We start from the raw sequence: 18261 nt of genomic DNA, 5'->3' as shown, positions 1-18261 counted from the left end.
AGTGAAAAATTGGATAAAAGCTTTCGTGGGTTTGAACAGAAACTGTTGTGAAGTCAAAGCATTGAAAAATCTAAAAAGTTTGGTCAGGATTGAGTCTCGCCCTCGTCAGGGGTCAATGACTGGGTTCGAAGGTGTAGCCCCGAAGTTATCTGTAAGATGATCACCTTCTCCTTGGGTTGAGCTGTGTCCACCTGACCACACCCCTATTCTTGTCGTGTCCCATGTGCTTGGAGTGGTTTTACTTCAGCCTATATACCTTATGCAGCTGCGTCACTGACCGCGGAACATCGATACTCCTGGCACTGGCAGGCAGTACCCCCCCTGCACCACTGTTCTACCACACCACAGAGATATGCTTCGCTGCGATTTCTGTGGAGTGCGGGCACTGGCGTGCACCACAGCGGCTTATTCCCACCCTCATTCACTAAAGAAGAGTCAACATGCGAGGTGACTTTTGTACAAAGTCTGGACTTTTTTTCAACTTGTGAGCCAAAGGGTGATGATAATGCATATGAGTAACAGAATAATAAATATGTTTCAGTAACTTCAGTAATATGCTTGGATGAGGACACAACGGCACTTGGAATAGAAGATATATTTGTGAAATTTGACTTTTGATTCTACACCATCAACTATCTTGAAAACCATTAATGTTAAATGCGCCTTGTCGAATCGCTATGGCGTGGTTCTGGCTGGTCTTTCAGTCATTCCCCCTTCAAGCGCTTTCATCAAACTTCAACCTCTATTTCCTCCTCAGCAAGATGTTCTTTTTCAAGCTCCGTTAGGTGAAAAACCTGACTAGGTGTGCAGTGATGTTTGACAAGGTCACGAAGACTTTCTGGCACCCCGGTCTGGTGCTGAACGCAGATCATCCAAAGATCCTTGTAACGGCTGTAGGTGTCGAAGTGCTCTTGTGTTTGTCTCACGTCGGCGATAGCCTCCTTCACAGCGTGTTTGATGTTTTCCTCGAGGTTGGATCTCAGCAGTTCTTCAACATCGACATGTTGGTGTTTGGCATGTGGCTGATCCGGACTCTTAAGAATTTCTCGTCTGCGTCGTTTGACAATGGCTCGGTTGGGAGTTGCTAGTCTCTTTCCGAGAGTCTTCATCTGTAGACTGTAGTCGCGTAATGTGATGGCAGTGTTCTCCAACTCATCGTCTTCGCTTGGAGCGATAGGGCTGTTCGGGGTGTCGTCAGGCTCAACAGAGAGAAGAGGCCTATCATGCGGCTCAAGTTTTGGATATACTGGGCTAGGCGACTGGTGCGTCGAGCCAAGCACTTGGCGAAGAATATCCTCAAATCTGTTCACCTGGGGCATTCTGGTTGTGACTACCCAACAAAGATTACCATCCAGATTTTGAAGTTTCGCTACAGGCTTCTGGCAGGCTTCGTCCAGTTCGATAAGGAATACACGCGGGCCGACCTCGGCGAATACTTGAATAGCAACTGATAGCCATTGAATTCCGTTGAGCTCACCGAACACTTTGACCAAATCTTCATTCTTTTGAAAGAATTCTTCATTGGAAGGCTCAAGGTTTCGATAGGCGATTGCTGCGATTAGACAGCCCATGACATGTGCTGGCGGGCAGACAATCTTCCCAGTATTCGTATTCAGTCTCATAACTTTGAGTAAACTCTGTCGAATGAAGTCCATGGCTTCGCAATCCTCAAGTTTTGAATGATGAAGTAGGTTGCTACTGGCGATTCGTTCAATCATGGCACTAAAACACTCTCCTGCCTCGCGTTTCTGAATTTCCACCGAATGGAAGATATCCGCAGCGATAGCTTTATGGAGCCGGTGTATCATAGCTGGGGAAATAAGACGGAGGGGGACATCTTTGCAGACGTCAACACCAATGCCATGGATATCAACGGTTTCATCGTTGATACTGGAAACGAATGCCTCTGCCTTTTCGTCCATCTTGGGCGACATTGTCGACATTGTCGGACGGTGACTGGAAATGAAAGGGTGGTTAGAAATATTCGAGCAGCCGGCCAAATAAAGATTTACTCACAGTATTGCCACACCAAACTTTCGCGCCTTGGAGATTGTGAGAAGAGAAAGGTAAAGTTGTGAGCGCTGAATTTGGGGCGGTGATTAGGTAGCTCTCCCATCGAGAAAAGTGGACCCAGATTCGAGTGAGGTCAAAGACCTGTAACTACCATGGGCCGCACGGGACCAGCAACAAACATTCTGACGGCAGAATAAGGTCCTAAGGAAGTCTAAGGGGTCCTGAGGAACTCATAGATCTATCCAAGATTTACGAACTTTTACCAAACCTGGGCTCAACTTTATAAATTTATGCAAAGTTACCCAAGTCTTCTTGTCACCCAAAGTCAGAGGTGTTCTCTTGGGTAATGGCCCTCGCTTACGTGATTACAAGGCACATAGTCTAAGGATCATCTTCGTGCCCCCCTCCAGCTCTTCTCACCTCTCCTTTAAACACTCAAACCGACATCAACATCATGCCTAAGAATAACGATTCCACGCGCATAGCTCCAAAGCTAGCTCCAAAGCACAACGTGCCTTCTACGCTGAAGGTGCCATGTCTTCTTCAGCTTAACGGCAACAACACTTTTGGCGGAAAGGGACTCGGTATCCCCACGACTATAGCCACGTCTCTGCTAGCCTTACGATCTACAGACAAGGACTCGTACCTCGGCCTAGTCATCGAATTTCCGCTATCAGCTGCGGTAGAGAGCACCGGCTTCGGAAGGTGTCATCACAGTGAGCTCTTATATTCATATGCTGCATCCGATATCCACTAATAACTTTGCCAGTTGACTTTGGTTCTGAGAAGGTCATTCCTAGCACCACCAGGAGGCTCACGGTGAAGTTTCCCCGTGAAGAGATCAATATTACCTACCAGGCTGCAACTGAAGAAGAGACCACGAGATACCCTACTGGCAAAAAGTACATGACTTGGGTCAGTGCCATTCTTGGCAAAGGCGCATCAGTCTCTGTGCAAGGATTTGGTATGCCATCCTCGAACCCATGTTACCTCACTGAAGGCATTGTCCAGCCTTCTGCCTCGACAACCGTTATGGACGGCCTGAGCCTACTTGATATCATCCAACAGCGACAATTTCTGTTCCTGGCTGCTCACCATGACGACATTATCAAGGCAAAGTGGAGCGTCGCCAGCTTAGCACCCAACTTCGACTACGGCTATGGTGAAGACCAGTCTTGGGACATGGAAAAGTACATGAAGCAGCTACATGAAATCGAAGGCCACCGCTTCCGGACTGCATGGAACTTTGATACCGACGCCTCTCATGTGACTGCTATCACACAGAGCATAGTCCAAGACTTCATATGGATTCAAAAATGGTGTCTCGACATGACTACCGAAATGGGGTGGGCGTACTTCGTCAAGCAACCAGTAAGCCAGCGGTCAAAAAGATGGCTAGTCATAGTGAAGATGGACAGGGACTTCTGGAAGGGCGAAGAATGGTCTCAGGCCTGTATCAGCGGAACTATGAAGCTGGTTGTCCATCCCGGGCCAGATGAACTCCCTGAGTCATGGACGGACGACCTTTCAGAACGCTATTCAGCTCGTATTTGCCACGATCCGGATGAAGTAAGATTGCTCAACCGTCATCCGCTCACTGAGAAGGACTTCGTCACCAGGGTTATCGAGCCGCTTCAGACCCAACTTGGCATCAAGGAGTTTGAGAGCCGTGAGGCAGCCGACGCTGCCTTTGAAACCGACAAATCGCTTTAGAACCGCGTTTCGTTCGAATGGGATCTGCAGCTTCATGATGCCAAGCGCCAAGTCGACTCTGTTTGCGGCCTCCTGCCATCGGCCGCCCCAAACCGCCAATTCTTCTGTGACAAGGGCCTCGAAGTCTCAGAGCTTGGAGTTGGGAGGGAGGCATTGATGATGAGTCTGCACAGAGATCTCCTACGTGGTGATGGCTTCTGGAAGACAATGATGGCCGCAGATCCGGCAGTGAACGAGATGGCAAGCAACATGGGAGATATGGATACCGGCAGCCAACACCAACGAATGGCTTTATCTATGCTACCGTCTGTCAACTTTCTGAAGGAAGATGGTCGAAGCGGCTGGACTGAGACTCTATTGTCCGAGGTTTCTGATGCCGACCAGCGTCCGCTTCGCTTCTATCTCAGCAACCGCCCTCTGGGGTTTGGTATCATCACAAATGTGAGCATCTGATATTCAAACTCATATTCTTCCCATACTGACGAGAAATGTAGGGACCAAACACCGACAACACCTCCATTTTCCCCATGGCAGCCCTTGCGATGCATGCAACCGTGGGTACCGTCATGGCAAGCGCTCCGACTCCTACCGCCGTGAACAAGTTCGCTTCTGACCTCCATACTGCCTCTCGCAGCGCCGTAAGCAAGTACAACATCGGGAGGAGCCAGGAAAGCAGTCGCCGAGCTGCTCTGATCATCCGTGGCTTTCAACTTCAGGTCGAATGCGACGCCTTCAAGTGTTTACTTCAATTCCCTCACCTCGGCAATGAAGCGGCTGGTGATGATGAATGGGGCGTCAAGTTGGACTGGAAGCTCCATCTCTCGGCCACATTTTGGCTTCTTACCTGCCTTGGCTCCCAATCCTTGCCACCCCTGCATAAAGAGGACGCCAGAATTCTCCACGAGTTCCAGTACCTACTTGAAAATTCATACATCTTCACTCGTCTTCTCGAAAGGGTTTCTGGCAAGATCTCGTGGGAAGAATACGTGGCCGGCGAAACTGTTGCAGACACTGAAATCATGAAGCTGATGGAGATGCTTATCGAGGTCGCCGACATTGTCTGTACGACCCCATCCTTAGCCCACACCGAGGACCATCTCAAGAAGTGGAAGATCGAGCGGGCTCGGGGGATCGCCATTGACGAAGCTGGCGGTATGAGCCGTGGCGATTTGTATTCCATCTGGGGTAACACACTCTTGCCCTGCTTTCTCGCCGGGGATGAAGAGTTCATCCCTCTAGAGGTGAAGAGCTACCATGACCGAGATGCCGACGGAAACATGCGGAACAGATTTGGGGATGATACTCGGAAGTCGGCGTTGGAGTTTCTGGTTGCGACTGGCTGGCCTGTCTATCGCGTTCGTGGTCAGTGACATTAGCAGTTGTGTAGTACAATACACATGGAAGGGTAGGGGACACGACTAAACTGGTGAAATATCAGGAGGTTTTAGGGTGGTCTTTAGACAGCCGTTGGTGAACTTGATAAACTTGGTAAAGTCTTTTTGTATTATATCAAGATACCAGAATAGAGTGCAAAGCCCTTTTGCTCCCTGAAGATCAATGCACAGCGCTCACTACGTTACCGCCGTTTGCTACCACTACACCCCCCGGAAATCATCTGTTGAGAGACGCTGACATTAATTCAGCTCATGTAGCATTCGCACTAGGCGTGCCTACAGTGTTTCTGCCACTCTTGAGAGGCCTAATTATCCTCACTTCCCCATGAAAAGACTGAAGTTAGCTTACCTAGCTTAAGCAGCCAATTTGATATGTCACTGAGACAGAGCAACACAACACATCGACAGCTTAATCCTTTCACATTCTCAAAGTTCTCTCAATCTTGGTGTATTCTCAAAGGCACCGCTGTATTCTTCCAACCTCGCCATCTGAAATCCATTCATCGTCAACTAACACAGCCTCCACCGCAGTCATGTTTCACGACCACCACTCTCCAACTCCCTGTCTATAACACCCCCCACAATGTCGCTTTACGACTCCGAAAGAAGCTTCACTGCTCAAAGGCGTTTCGATACTGCCTTTTAAGTTTCATAAGCCTTATCTGATATCTCGATGGAAATCTTTGCGGTCCTAGAACTCCAAAGCCATGCCATTCACACGCTCGAAAGTAATCTATTGGATGAGCAAGTGAACTCACGCGACCGTCAACATCTTCAAGAAACCATCGTTTCACCCAAGCGGAAAGCCTCCTCCAGCTGCGCTAGACGGAACGCCTCATCTGTGCTACAATGATACTCGACAAGGCGACGAAGACTTTCTGGAACACTTCCAGTCTTTGCCAGACTCCGATGCCAGCGCCTTTCAACGCACGGAAACATCTGCGGACCCTGATGCAATGTATGCTGCAGGCTCTGAAGCGAGAGCGCCATCCCCGCTCTCTAGTCAGCGATGGCTTCGTTCTGGAGTTCAAATGCAGTGGCGAAAACGCTACGCTCGATTTCCATTGAGTCACGTTCCTGCTGTACAAGCTCGTACGCCTCCCGTTCCATGTCCTTCATCTTCTCGTCATGAAAGTCAGCGAAGAGGGCGATTCCCCGACGGACCTTGTTGACAATCTCTCGACGTTCCAGCTCTGGAAGTCCCTTACGCAAGGGCTTAAGATCCGCAACGTAGAAACGCAAGATATCCGCGCCCATTCCGCAGAAGGCCATGTCCTTCCGTCGGTTTGGGACCTCAACGGTATATTCCCATTCGGAGATATCTTCGTCGATGAACTCAGAAAGTTTGTTAAACCACATCGGATCGTGACTTGAGCACCAGGTATGAACGGTTTGCTTCATCTCGGGAGGCAGGACGCGGAGGATTGGCTCGGCGAGCCATTTCGATACTTTTGGCCCGAGGAGTTTGTCGACAAACTTTGACTTGCCCATCTTGGCGATATTCTCCCCAGCTCGCTCGAGTGCTTCTTCTCTGGTGATTGTCTTCTTGACCAGAGTGGGGGCTGGGTCGAAGCTGTCCACGGAGGAGACGGACTCTGTGTCCTGCTGGTCGAGAGATGGTGCAGACATCTTTCTTTGGAGTGCTTTTTGCAGGAAGGTAGGTCGATCGTCAGAGAAACTCTGTGCCTTATTATGAGCAGTTTTGATTGGCATGAATCCTCACAGAAGGAGCCAAACAGGTTGCGAGACGGACGTTGAGTTTCTTGTTCCGTAACTGTACGTGACTGACGATACTCCCAAACATGTCAGTCAAGTTGTCTTGTTCAGTTCGCAACAGAGACTCATCAAAAAGCTCAAAACGGTGATTGTAAGCTGTCAGCCCTGGGGCCATCAAAAACAGACACAACGCTTGGCCTCCGAGGTTGCAGTGAACGAAAATAAGATGCAGTGATAAGATGACTCGCCGAAGAGTATTCTAAACATAAGGGAAACCAGAAATGTCGAATACAGTGAAAGTTAGGTTCCCGTGCCACAAGACATAAGCCAAAAGCAAAGACTAAGGATTCAGAGTGTGTCTAGATGAGTGAGTGGATCAGAGGAAGAAGAGATGAGTGGAGCCTTAAAGGAATGGTCTCTCCAGGACCAGGAGCCTACCAATTCTACCCTTACGTCAGTCAAGTTCCCTTGCCCCTGGGTCATCGCTTGGAGCAGGTCCACTACCTATTGTTACACAAGCAATGTCGAGCGACATCGGCCTCTTTCTGCCTGTTTATAAGGACCACTCTGTGCTCGGTTCCGTGGATTTATTATCGTTAAATTGCCAAGGAACAAAGGTCAGAAATTTGCACCTCCTTCTGCTTCTTCGATTGTTTGAACAAACTCGTTTCGACGAGAAAGGCTTTGATTTTCAGAAAGACTCTACCACTCTCACCTCTTTACAGCCATGCTGATTCTGTCTCTATTTGTGTAGAGAATAGGTAGAGGCATAAGTTAAAAGACTGACTTAAAGAGCTTGGGTATGATCTGAAGCCACGAGAATGCCTCAAACGATACACGACAGAGACGATACTGCCACCAACTTGAATACTAGCTGGCGCAGGATCTTTCATCCAATCACAGGCCGGTTCCGTGGTCTAGTTGGTTATGGCATCTCGTTAACACCGAGAAGGTCCCCGGTTCGATCCCGGGCGGAACCACTCTTTTTCTTTGTCTATGACTGAGAATATTCTTTTTGCATTCTCTTTCATACCATTGCTTTGAAACAGTGTGACTTGTAAAGTGGCTGCGATCTTTGGTGAAAAGATGACGTACTCACGTGCGAAAGGTTGATGTTGTGTTATGAAGGCCTCAAGGAGTCAAAGAGCAACAAATCTTCTAAATTCTCACAGGTAATTGATCCCGAAGCTCACGGAGTCTTGATAACAAGTCTACGCCATTTTGGACGAAGTCCTAAGTTCCCTTATCTTCAGTTGGCAGTAGGCAGGGTCTCCAGTTGGCAGGGTAGAACTTGGATATCAGCCTTTGAACTTTAGGAAGATAGAGATGAGAACGAAAACAAAAACCAGTAACTATAAACAGTAAAGTAACAGAGACTTGGGTTTGTTTCTGTGTTTGACAGTTCTGATTTCGACAGTTACGACATAATTCCTCAAATCGCTGCATATAATATATAGGTCACTTTGCTTCACCAAATCTGGGCCATATGCAATCATACGACAGTCACAAGAAACAGCAAAGACGAAGCTTCGAATTCGTTGAAATGATCATAATTATATTTATCGTCTATAAAATGCTGAAATGCTCATAAACCATGGTATTCCCCCCTCTTTCATTAAACCCTCATTAAAGCCCCATCTCTTTATTCATTTTAAATCACCAACACATTTTACTTGATCTGCTGAATGCTCTTCCAGCTTCCACTCTGGTCACCGTAAATATACTCGCGCACACTCGCTGTTGTAGGAGCATCACCACCAGCATAGTCAACAATGGAAATGCTCTTGTAGTAAGCGTTGAAGGGACCCTGAGAGTAGTCGGCAAGACCACCAGCCCAGGTAATGGTACCAGGGGCAGCATCGGGAGAACCAGCAGTCCATGTTCCGAGCTTGATCTGCATGGGGGACTGGGGATAGCCATTGGGACCAGTAGCGTCGGTATAGGGAAGGGTTCGGACGACTTGGTCGTCGATCATCCAGTTGATGGCGGAGGGAGTCCACTCGATGGAGTAGAGATGGAATTGGCCTGTAGGGTTGGCGACGGGATGGAATTCACCGCGGTCGTATGTTGAAACATCTCCCTTGCTGAAATAATTTGACTGAACTTGAGCGTTATCGCCTCCAAGCCACTCCCAATCAATCTGAGGTTGTTAGTAGATGCTTTATATAAGACGATGGTGAACTTACCTCATCAAGGTCATCAGATTGAAGAACAGCACTAGTGCAGATGCCTACACCAGTTGAGGCTTGCACCTCGACATCCACGCGGCCGAAAAAGATGTACTTGCCCGTCGCAATTGTAGGAGCCTGGTTAGGTCCCGAAATTGTAAAGACAGCACCATTCTCGTTGTGTTCCAGGGTAGTACCGGCATCCTCTGCGAAAGCTTCACATGCACCCTTTGTAAAGTCACAGTGGACAGTGTCCCTTCCAAAAGCAGGGTCGGCAGGACATGCTATGTTGTGTAAGTCAAGTGTACTGAGTTGTTGGGATAAAGTGGTGAGACTTACTGGCTGTCAGGGGGTTACACTTTGTGAAAGTCTGGGCTGAGACAAGAGGTGCCGCGAGGGCGAGGGCTGCGATGGCTTTGGCGAACATACTTGCTAGTGTCCGTGTGACGAGGTACAACAGAAAGATGGCTTGTCAGTAATGCACAATTATCCAAAAAAGAATTGATGAGTGAGGATGAGATGAGATGTTTTTAATGTTCTCACGCACGTTAATATAGTAGTTAGATTTTCGAGTTCGATTGTCAATTGGTGAAGGCTGGTTTAATAGTCTGCTTCTCTACAGCCAAGAGTCCTCCCAACCTCCCCTGTCAAAAAAGCCTCGGTCTATATCGATCAGACGATGGCTCGTATCGCGGTGCTAGCGTCGACTAAGCAACCAGGGATAGGCCACCAACGGCAGGGATCTCCACACCCCTTGCGTCAGATCACCAATAGCACGGACAGAACCCTGCATGAGTTGAGTTGCTGCAGTGGAATAAACGGCGAGAGGGAACTGCTATGAGACAAAGGCTTTTCCAGATCCGTTGGGTAGTGCAGTAGTTGGCGTGGCTTGCTGAGGTCTTGGCCTTACCAACCACTGATACGAACTCCCGACCGGCCATTTTTTTTGCGCTAGGGAGGGCAAGGGTCTAGATCGTGGGTGGGCTGCTTGCTTAGCTCGACATCGTGGGTGAGCGGGCTGTGTGCGATATGCGTCCAGGGACTTTGAACTAAAGCATGCGGATTGTCAGCAGAGGAGGTAATTCCCTGTTGCTGACGTCAGGTCAATCATCAGAAGTCAATTGACTCACTGTAACAATAATTTAATCATTTCTTCTCTGCTCGTGGTATTTTCGTATGATACTCTGTCGTAAGGTCGGCTAGTCTACTCCCGTAAATGTCCAGGCTAAACGGCCAACCTCCCCAAATACGAGACGCTATCAAGACAGACGGCGGCTAAGAAAATGGGAGGCTGCAAAACAGCTGTATCCGTAAAAGAAGGTTACGATAGGGATGACTATGACCCGCCTGTTCTTCTTTTCTTGTACCGCCGCTCTAACCGACTTTTACTTCTCCATTCTTCTCTGCATGTCGACCCTAGACCGAGAACATGTCAAAGCTCTACCCCGCTGATCGTTATCAGCTCTCCACAGATGAACGACAATCTGCAGGCCTATTGTTTCGGAGACTTGAAGATCTCGAGGATCTTTATTTGAGCACGCAGTTAACCAACTGATTTGATGTCATTGAGATGGCAATTCATACATCGATTTATCACTCAATAAAGCTCATGATTCTGCCAAGAGAGAGAGAAGTAAGCTTCCATCGCGGGCTCAGCTGATCCGTCATGAGGTGCTATACCCCGCTTGAACCATGCATCGCCATGGAGAACAGGGCCCTTGATGCATGCATCACCACTCGGACCCGGCATCATCGACAGAACATGCATGTCTGACCGTATATCGACTTCCCCGCTTCCACATGCTGATTCAAGCAGTTCTCGTGCTTTAATCAGCATAGACCTTCCTGATGAAGACATCACGACGTTTATGCATGTAACCCGATTGTTCACTCGCGCGTCAATCATAGCGTGAGTTGATGCGATGGGACGTTGGATATTCACAAGTTCCACCGAGACAAGGCTGTAGTGAGGGGAAATGCATGATGACTTCGTTGGTTGAGGAAGAGGTTCAGGTGATTCTCAGCCTCATGGTCTAGTGATCAATAGCTCGGGGCCATCCTGGCATCCGCGTACCCGTGCTGCCGTCTGTAACCCCGCTTGTTCCCGCCTAACCGTGAGCATCACCATCATTAGCTCAACGGCCAATTCCGCATTCTTTTGTGAGGTCAAAGAAGTGAAGCTATTCTCAACATCACTAGATGGAAGCATTTTGACGCAAGGCACAGCCGTATTTTAGCAGTAGTTAACATCTAAAAATACCAATCAAAACCGCGCTTTGGCAAATGCGGTACAACGTTGCAAAAGGTGAGCGCCACGATCGGTGGCTGGTTACCTCAAAAATTGGCTGGATCCGGAGGTCCCGAACGTTAAATCTGACCGCTTGCGTGACAATCCAACACGAGGCATATTTGAATATGATCGCTAGACGAGAGGATATTCAATCTTTGAATAAGCCACTGTGGCTAGAAACTTGACTGTCACTTGGCGATTCTTAATAGCGCCGGATTGTTCATTCAATTTATCTCGGCATTCCTCCCCTCGTATAGCCAAAATGGAGCTGCATTCCAGGGACTGAACTGAAGAAATGGAACGATTTACTCCACGGAAGAATTCTTCTAGCCTCAAGAACCATTCCCGCCGACATCCAATCTCATTACAGCTGCATGACCTCGAGTTGTTCCAGAAGCATTTGGATCATCGAACCAGTAATCGTGCACGACTTCAAATCCCGACTTCTCGTAGCATTTCATAGCCGCGACAGAGTTGAAATTGACCAGAAGAACCAGCATAACCTTTTTGCCCTCATTTTGCCTTGCTGCGAGTTCCTTGGCATATTCAATCAGCTTGTTCGCCAAGCCCTTGCGCCTCTGAGACGGAGGAACGTAAATCGCGTTCAGGACGTAAGCCGACTCGATCTCATCTGCAATCGGACCAAAGTAAAGACTTCCAGATTCGAATTTCTGCCGATCTTCCCATGTTTTGGCTGCTGTCTTGGCTTCGAGTGGGCCGTAGAGAATAAGCGATGCGAGCCATGGTTGGTTCAGAATCAGTGAGAGGTCGTCAACTGTGCCTGGGTTTGGGTCGAAGACGATGATGATGCTCGATGCAAGTGGGTTGCTTAGACGGGCTTCCCACGTGTCCTTCGTGAAATTCGCTTCGCGAGCATAGTTTGAGCTGAAAGACTCGGGGGATTGTTGCAGAGAAAGCAGGCGGAAATTTTTGGACTGGTCCACGAGTTTGTCCCATTGACTTGGGTCGGACAGCGACTTTGGCAGAGTTAGAGCTTTGAGAGACATCTTGAAGCTTATTTGACTTGTGTTGAATGTATCTGGGCGTTTGGCGGCCTAAGTATGTTGGTTGAAAGTCGATGTCCGCTGCTTATGACTCATTCGGATCACGCAATCGTGCATACCAATCAGGCAGCCATCGTAAATCCCAAGATACCAACGATATGATACTCAATTCACACTCGTCGCGATCCTCGAAATCACGTATCCCAAAGCTTATTCAACAAAGTGCTGGTTGGCCAAGCATGATCACGCTCAAGCAACGTCACCAACTCCATAATCGCAGCCTGTTCGCCCGGATCTTGGAAATACTCGCCACACATGGACAATCCAACAGCAGCAGTCACCATTCCCTCTTGGCACCACTTCTGTGACATGGCCAAACCGCAAACACGTCTAGTCGCTTCTCGCATAAGCTCTTCTAGTGCTTTGTGCGCAGCTCTGCCGCCGATGCCGAGTTGGATCTTGGTATCATGCACGGCAAGAACTATACGTGCTAGTTCGATGTGTTGGAGGGCTAGTATCTGGCATGGACTGGTTATCCAGTATTCGGGGAAGTATCGACCTTCTGATGGGTTGCGTTCGCGGTAGTAGAGCGGTGCGAAATGAGGAGGTCGTTCCTCGTCCCAATTTCTCTGGAAGTCTTTGATAGCTTCCCATTGTTGGGACCGAGTTCGGTTATCGATTGGCTGTTCGTCGTCGTCGTCATCTGGGTAGCAGAATTTGAGGACGTGGGCACACCAGATGAGAACTCGGTTGGTCCAGTCATAGTCATCAGCGGCCGAGGTATCATCAAAAATTCCATAGTTCTCGACAGGGAGGATCGGTAGTCGGAATGGACGGCGGTGCATGAGAACCGACCAGATCTCTTGACGAAGTGCAATAAGACAAGCTGAGAATCGAAGAGACGAAAGCGACGTTGCATAGACATCTGATCTGCGGGGAGGTTGAAGAATTAGGTGCAGGAGCCCGTCTGCGTCGTTCTGAGAAGCCTGGAATACGGCACGGACAGCAATGGAGAAAGTCTCGTTATCGGTGCCGGTAAAGTGAGCTAGGATAGTGTCAGAAATGGGCGACACGAGGGAAAGGAATTCTTACTGTCAACCTGCTCATGATATCTCAGTATGGTAATGGCCGCTAAAGCATCATCACTGCATGAATTGATCGGATCTGCGGACACCCCCATCAGATGCGAAATACATTTGTTATGATAGTGTATAGCCGATTCCTTATGCAGATGCGGGAGCTTCATGCCTGCATACTCGATGATGCTGTCAGGATTTTGAATTGACGAGACACGAGTGAGGAAGCGTGCAGAGGCGGTGCATATAGCATTGAGAAGAAGAGGGCTATGCACGGCGCGGAGAGGTACAACCGATATATAGTGGTGATCCCTGTCAGTGGTGTCGAACTATTTCGATGGTCAGCTTGAAGGTCCCTTGAGATGGCTCGAAATGGTCTTACCGCTCTTGCAAGCTTTTCGACGAAACAACGAAGGAGGCAGGCTTCCTCCAGGCTCAGCGGCTGAGACGAACTTGTACTTAAAAGCGTAGTTGGACTATGCAGTTCGAGATTCATCATAGAAGGAAGTGTATCTGCTTGATATAGCTGGGGGCCGTACCCACTGAAGGGTGACTGTTCATCAGTCCCGCTAGGGTTCGCATAGTTTCCTGTGGCCTCTTCAAGAGAGGCGTGCTCCCATTGCGTTGAGAAAGCAGGAAGGGATGCCGATCCATAATGTTCAGTAGCAAGATTTGATGGTCCACTTGGTGATGAAGTAAGTGGCAGTTGAGAAAGATCTTGATGACCTCGGGATGTCCCAAAAGCATCTGGGGGCTCCTCTGAAAGTCCTTCAGCCAAAGAGGCCTCGTACTCGCCGGCTGTATGCGTGTTATCTTTTGATAGCGTCTGCAAAACAGAAGCAGCGAAATCCAAACTCTCTGATTGAGATCCATTTTGAGACGACGGAGATTCAGCGGCTGTTGAACGGGAGTGGCGGGAAGCAGAGTTTGTTTCGTCGACAAAGGAAATTGTGTTTGATTTTTCTGTCAAGCTTGGTTAAAACAATGGCAATTTCGTAGATTGATCGGACTGACTCTGATTCGATGTTTCTATCCATGTTTGGTCCGGATCAAACTTGAACGTGTTTTCGCTCGTGATGAGCTTTTTGATGCGGAACCTTTTGGCTCGAGCGCAACTGATAGAAACCTTTTTACAATTGGCGCAGGGAGTTTCATTATCGCCTGGATACGCCAGTCTAAGGTATTCGGCCCTCAAAGATATTTGGGATACATTTTAGATGCTTTTCTGCGAGTGGTGGTCAGCTTGATCAAGGTATCCTTGTAAGCTTTGACGAACCTCGACATTGATCGCAAGGATTAGTACGAGTCCGAGGCGCCGAACTCAGGATTGTTTAAAGATTGGAGATGAGATGCAAGAAGGACGAGACGAATTAGGAAGGATTTCGCCGGATTTGCAAGGAGAGAAGCGTGGAGTTGGCATACGAATGAAATCTCGAATCTCGGGGAGTAGGCCGAGTTCAAAGCAAGGGTGTAAAATTGGCGTAAGGATGACTTTGGTTCACTGCTTCCCCGCATTTTAGCGGCTCTGATGACCTAACGCGGTCGAGTTAGTGGATTGATCCACTACAGCTACCCGGAACCAAGAATGACAGCTAAAGATTTGTAACTACCTTACACCACTACGCTCTTTTAAAACAATGACTTCTCAATCTCTACAAGCATTAAATCTTACTATTGATGTAAATACTTTAGATGCCCAAGTAAGGGCAGACGCTATATAAAGATATCTTGCAGATCAGCCACTGTCGCCAACACGATAAGCCAAAGCCTAAGCTTATCTATTTAGACGTGCGGGTGGTATTACAGCGTTCTGGCATGGATTCTGACTTAGAGGCGTTCAGCCATTATCCAGCACATGGTAGCTTTGCGGCACTGCCCAGTCAGACAGCCGTAATAACCAATTATGTGAATGAGCGGTTCCTCTTGTACTAAGCTCAATTACCATTGCGGTGAGGTCATCAGTAGGGTAAAACTAACCTGTCTCACGACGGTCTAAACCCAGCTCACGTTCCCTATTCAGATCTAGAGGTAGTAATTTATCTTGGCAATGATATTCCTCTGATACCAAGGCTCGCTTCCAGTAAATTTCCTCCTGGTCGCTCTCGACTGGTCGCCCATTTGAAGATAAGTTGCAGACAACTGACTCCAGAGCCCAGTGCTCGCCCTCCTGTAGGTTTCGCGCTGCAGGCGCTAATCCGTAGGACCCAATTTCTTGGGGGCCTGGCATGTCCCTTAAGCCGATCTCAGAGAGACCAGCCCACACCTTAGCATGCTCTACACGGGCCATATTGCAACAAGATCGCTCTAGTCGCCGGCTCCGCTCGGGATTGGCATAGACTCCATAAATACTGGTTTGTCCTTAGCTTTCCCCGATCCAGGTTGTGTTGCCGCACAGCACCTGCAACTGTAATCGCTGTGTCGACTAGCTGGCATAATCACTCAGGCACTCGAGTGACCCAACTATCCCCACCATAGGGTTATTTCTGAGACCCGTTGTCTAGTGGGTGAACAATCCAACGCTTACCGAATTCTGCTTCAGTATGATAGGAAGAGCCGACATCGAAGGATCAAAAAGCGACGTCTCTGGAACCGTATCAGAGCCGCATTGTAACCAAGAATACCTAATAGACTAGAGTTTCAAGAAATCAACCGTTAATAGAACGTTGACTATTGGCTTTATACAGCTAATTACACAAGTCCTCAAATACTCTGCTTAACCTCAGCATACTCAGCTCCATGAGCATGGCCGTCCCAAACTTGATGGCGAATTCGTTCGTAGACAGCCTCCTCATTCGCAACAGCATGATCTCCAAACAGTTGAGAAATCTGCTCCAGCGACTTGTTTGCAGTTTCAGGGACAAGGAAGAAGGAAAAGACAGAAGCGAGAGTGCAGAAGATACCAAAGAAGAGGTAAGTCCCCCAACCAATCTTGATAATCATCTCGGGAACCACGACACCAATGATGAAGTTGGCGAGCCAGACCATGGCAGTAGCGGCTCCAACTCCCTTTGCTCGGCGGGAGCTGGGGAAAACTTCAGCGGGGAGGGTCCATGCCAGTGGCCCATAGGAGCATGCGTAGCAGAGGACATATATGTCTGAACTTGTTAGTCTTGAGTCTATGAGCTAATGCAAGAGAACTTACAGATCAGAGCAACTCCAAACCAACCCGTGCCGGGATTGGCTTCCCACTTGCCGTCGAACTTGCCGACGACGCCGGACATGATGAGGTGAGGAACAGCCATGGCTGCACCACCGAAGATTGCAAGCCTACGGCGACCCATCTTGTCGAGGTAGAGGAAGGTATGAATACCAGCGGCCTTTGATGGTACATAGTACTCTTCCAGCATATGTGCTAGAGACATTGACTCACAAGTTGACAGATGTAACCATTCCAGAGAGAAATAGCCGCATATTGTCATCCTGGCCGAGCGCCTTGAAGAAAGTGGGCGCATAGTAAACTGACATCTTTAGAACACTCCAACCAAAGATAACTGAGATCTTTCCTTACCGAAAGCGTTTATACCACTGAATTGTTGAAAGAACGGAATCCCAAGCGCAACTGCAGTACGCTTGAGACATCTGGGTCGGAATAAGTCACCCCACTGCTTCAGTTCCAGAATAATGCCATTGTCATTGGGATGTTCCTGAGAAAGGATCTCCTGCTGAAACCGAACTTCAGTGAGAATTCCTTTCCACTCGGCCTGGACTCGATCGTCGGTCGCGGGGACGCGTCGGAGTTGGGCGAGGGCGTGAAGAGAGTCGTCATCTCGTTGGCGCATGACGAGCCATCTGGGAGAGTATGGGAAGAAGTGGATACCGAGGCCGACTAGGAGAGCAGGAGGCTGTCATTAAACTCAGTATCAGTAGGGATCGCCAGTTTGAACTACACGTACCATCTGAAGAAGGAATGGGAGTCTGAAGGACCATTCACTGGCCATATCCTTTGTGCCATAGGTAATCCAGTAAGAAATGATTGCTCCAATGACAATACTGTACTATCTTAGATTTCTGAGGACCCAATGCGGAATGTTGACTTACGAAAGAGCCTCAAGAACCAGGAGCGAGCCTCGTAAGTTCGGAGGGGAGATCTCAGAAATATAAAGAGGCGCACCCATGGCCAGGGTCCCAACACCGATTCCACCAATAGCTCTTCCAGCGACCAGTGTCCCATAGTTATGAGCAGCAGTCTGGATGATAGCACCGATGGTAAAGAAGACAGTAGCAACAGTCATGGCCCATTTTCGAGAGATTCGGTCCGCGAGGTATGGAAGAAAGAGACATCCAACAAAGGCACCAAGTTCAAGCATGCCAGTCATGAAGCCGACATTGAAGCCATATCGAGGGTGGCCAGGAGATGTTTCGGGGAATTGGTCGTGGAATTGCCTCATGGTAAGGATGATACTAATCACGCCCTGGTCTGGTAACTGTTAGCTTGGAGATGAGGTTGCAGCTGTAGACTTACCATAACCGAAGGAGAATCCTCCAAGAGAAGCCAGAGTTGCAGCTCCCAGGACGTACGGAGATCGCACGATGCCACTCAAGCCATTACTATCATATTCAATGGCAGTCTCGGCTTGGGGCACTGGTTCAGTCTCCTCGACATGACTGGGTGAGTTGCTGAGAGATTCTTTGGACATGGCGAATGGGATATCGTAAAAGAACCAATTGGCAGAAGAGGTTAGTGAAACTGAGGCCTTCTACTTTCCTCAAAGTTGAAGGGATCATGAGTCTTTATACTTGGCGACAAATCCCGAAACCCATGAGGTTGACCTCATCCTAGCATCAACCCCACAGAATTTAGTCTGGGGAAGATCCTAGCTCCAGGGAAACGCTTTGCAGTTGGCCCACTCTAGGCATTGGTGGCTTTCTTGGAGAAACAGCCTTCGT

The 18261-nt window shown here is 48.7% G+C and overlaps 7 protein-coding genes and 1 non-coding gene across 10 annotated transcripts; 3 read left to right on the top strand and 5 right to left on the bottom strand.

Moving 5' to 3' along the window:
- Window positions 1-728: 728 nt before the first annotated feature.
- On the bottom strand, window positions 729-1934 carry FVEG_05875 (hypothetical protein; the record flags this gene model as incomplete). The annotated part of the gene is made up of 1 exon (XM_018894106.1): window positions 729-1934. One exon carries the CDS (start codon window positions 1932-1934, stop codon window positions 729-731), a length of 1206 nt encoding a protein of 401 aa, XP_018751103.1.
- Window positions 1935-2467: 533 nt separating this feature from the next.
- FVEG_15749 (hypothetical protein) lies at window positions 2468-5096 on the top strand (the record flags this gene model as incomplete). Its single annotated transcript, XM_018904945.1, has 4 exons — window positions 2468-2729; window positions 2783-3633; window positions 3727-4167; window positions 4221-5096. 4 exons carry the CDS (start codon window positions 2468-2470, stop codon window positions 5094-5096), a joined length of 2430 nt encoding a protein of 809 aa, XP_018751102.1.
- Window positions 5097-6119: 1023 nt separating this feature from the next.
- FVEG_05872 (hypothetical protein) lies at window positions 6120-6749 on the bottom strand (the record flags this gene model as incomplete). Its single annotated transcript, XM_018894105.1, has 1 exon — window positions 6120-6749. One exon carries the CDS (start codon window positions 6747-6749, stop codon window positions 6120-6122), a length of 630 nt encoding a protein of 209 aa, XP_018751101.1.
- A 993-nt stretch (window positions 6750-7742) lies between these two features.
- On the top strand, window positions 7743-7816 carry FVEG_15748. Its single transcript has one exon. It is a non-coding gene; the product is annotated as a tRNA-Val (tRNA).
- A 554-nt stretch (window positions 7817-8370) lies between these two features.
- Window positions 8371-12340, bottom strand: FVEG_05871 (hypothetical protein). Of its 2 annotated transcripts, XM_018894104.1 has the most exons (4): window positions 10135-12340; window positions 9344-10053; window positions 9023-9288; window positions 8371-8976 (listed from the first exon to the last, which is right to left on the bottom strand). In XM_018894104.1, exons 2-4 carry the CDS (start codon window positions 9429-9431, stop codon window positions 8506-8508), a joined length of 825 nt encoding a protein of 274 aa, XP_018751100.1. In that variant the 5' UTR covers window positions 9432-10053; window positions 10135-12340; the 3' UTR covers window positions 8371-8505. The 2 variants fall into 2 exon arrangements, with proteins under 2 accessions (XP_018751100.1, XP_018751099.1); XM_018894103.1 differs by having other exon boundaries at window positions 9344-12340.
- Window positions 10958-15107, top strand: FVEG_15747 (hypothetical protein). Of its 2 annotated transcripts, XM_018904944.1 has the most exons (2): window positions 11392-11905; window positions 11956-15073. In XM_018904944.1, exons 1-2 carry the CDS (start codon window positions 11669-11671, stop codon window positions 12022-12024), a joined length of 306 nt encoding a protein of 101 aa, XP_018751098.1. In that variant the 5' UTR covers window positions 11392-11668; the 3' UTR covers window positions 12025-15073. The 2 variants fall into 2 exon arrangements, with proteins under 2 accessions (XP_018751097.1, XP_018751098.1); XM_018904943.1 differs by having other exon boundaries at window positions 10958-15107.
- On the bottom strand, window positions 12493-15661 carry FVEG_15746 (hypothetical protein; the record flags this gene model as incomplete). Its single annotated transcript, XM_018904942.1, has 4 exons — window positions 12493-13343; window positions 13391-13703; window positions 13757-14337; window positions 15352-15661. The coding sequence occupies 4 exons, from the start codon at window positions 15659-15661 to the stop codon at window positions 12493-12495; spliced, it is 2055 nt and encodes a 684-aa protein (XP_018751096.1).
- A 342-nt stretch (window positions 15662-16003) lies between these two features.
- On the bottom strand, window positions 16004-18011 carry FVEG_15745 (hypothetical protein; the record flags this gene model as incomplete). The annotated part of the gene is made up of 7 exons (XM_018904941.1): window positions 16004-16469; window positions 16517-16709; window positions 16762-16832; window positions 16883-17216; window positions 17268-17364; window positions 17413-17791; window positions 17837-18011. The coding sequence occupies 7 exons, from the start codon at window positions 18009-18011 to the stop codon at window positions 16075-16077; spliced, it is 1644 nt and encodes a 547-aa protein (XP_018751095.1). The 3' UTR covers window positions 16004-16074.
- Between the last annotated feature and the right edge of the window lie 250 nt (window positions 18012-18261).

This window comes from Fusarium verticillioides, chromosome 2 (genome assembly GCF_000149555.1).
Source record: "Fusarium verticillioides 7600 chromosome 2, whole genome shotgun sequence".
NCBI lineage: Eukaryota > Fungi > Ascomycota > Sordariomycetes > Hypocreales > Nectriaceae > Fusarium > Fusarium verticillioides.
This window is presented reverse-complemented; position numbering and strand designations above follow the sequence as displayed.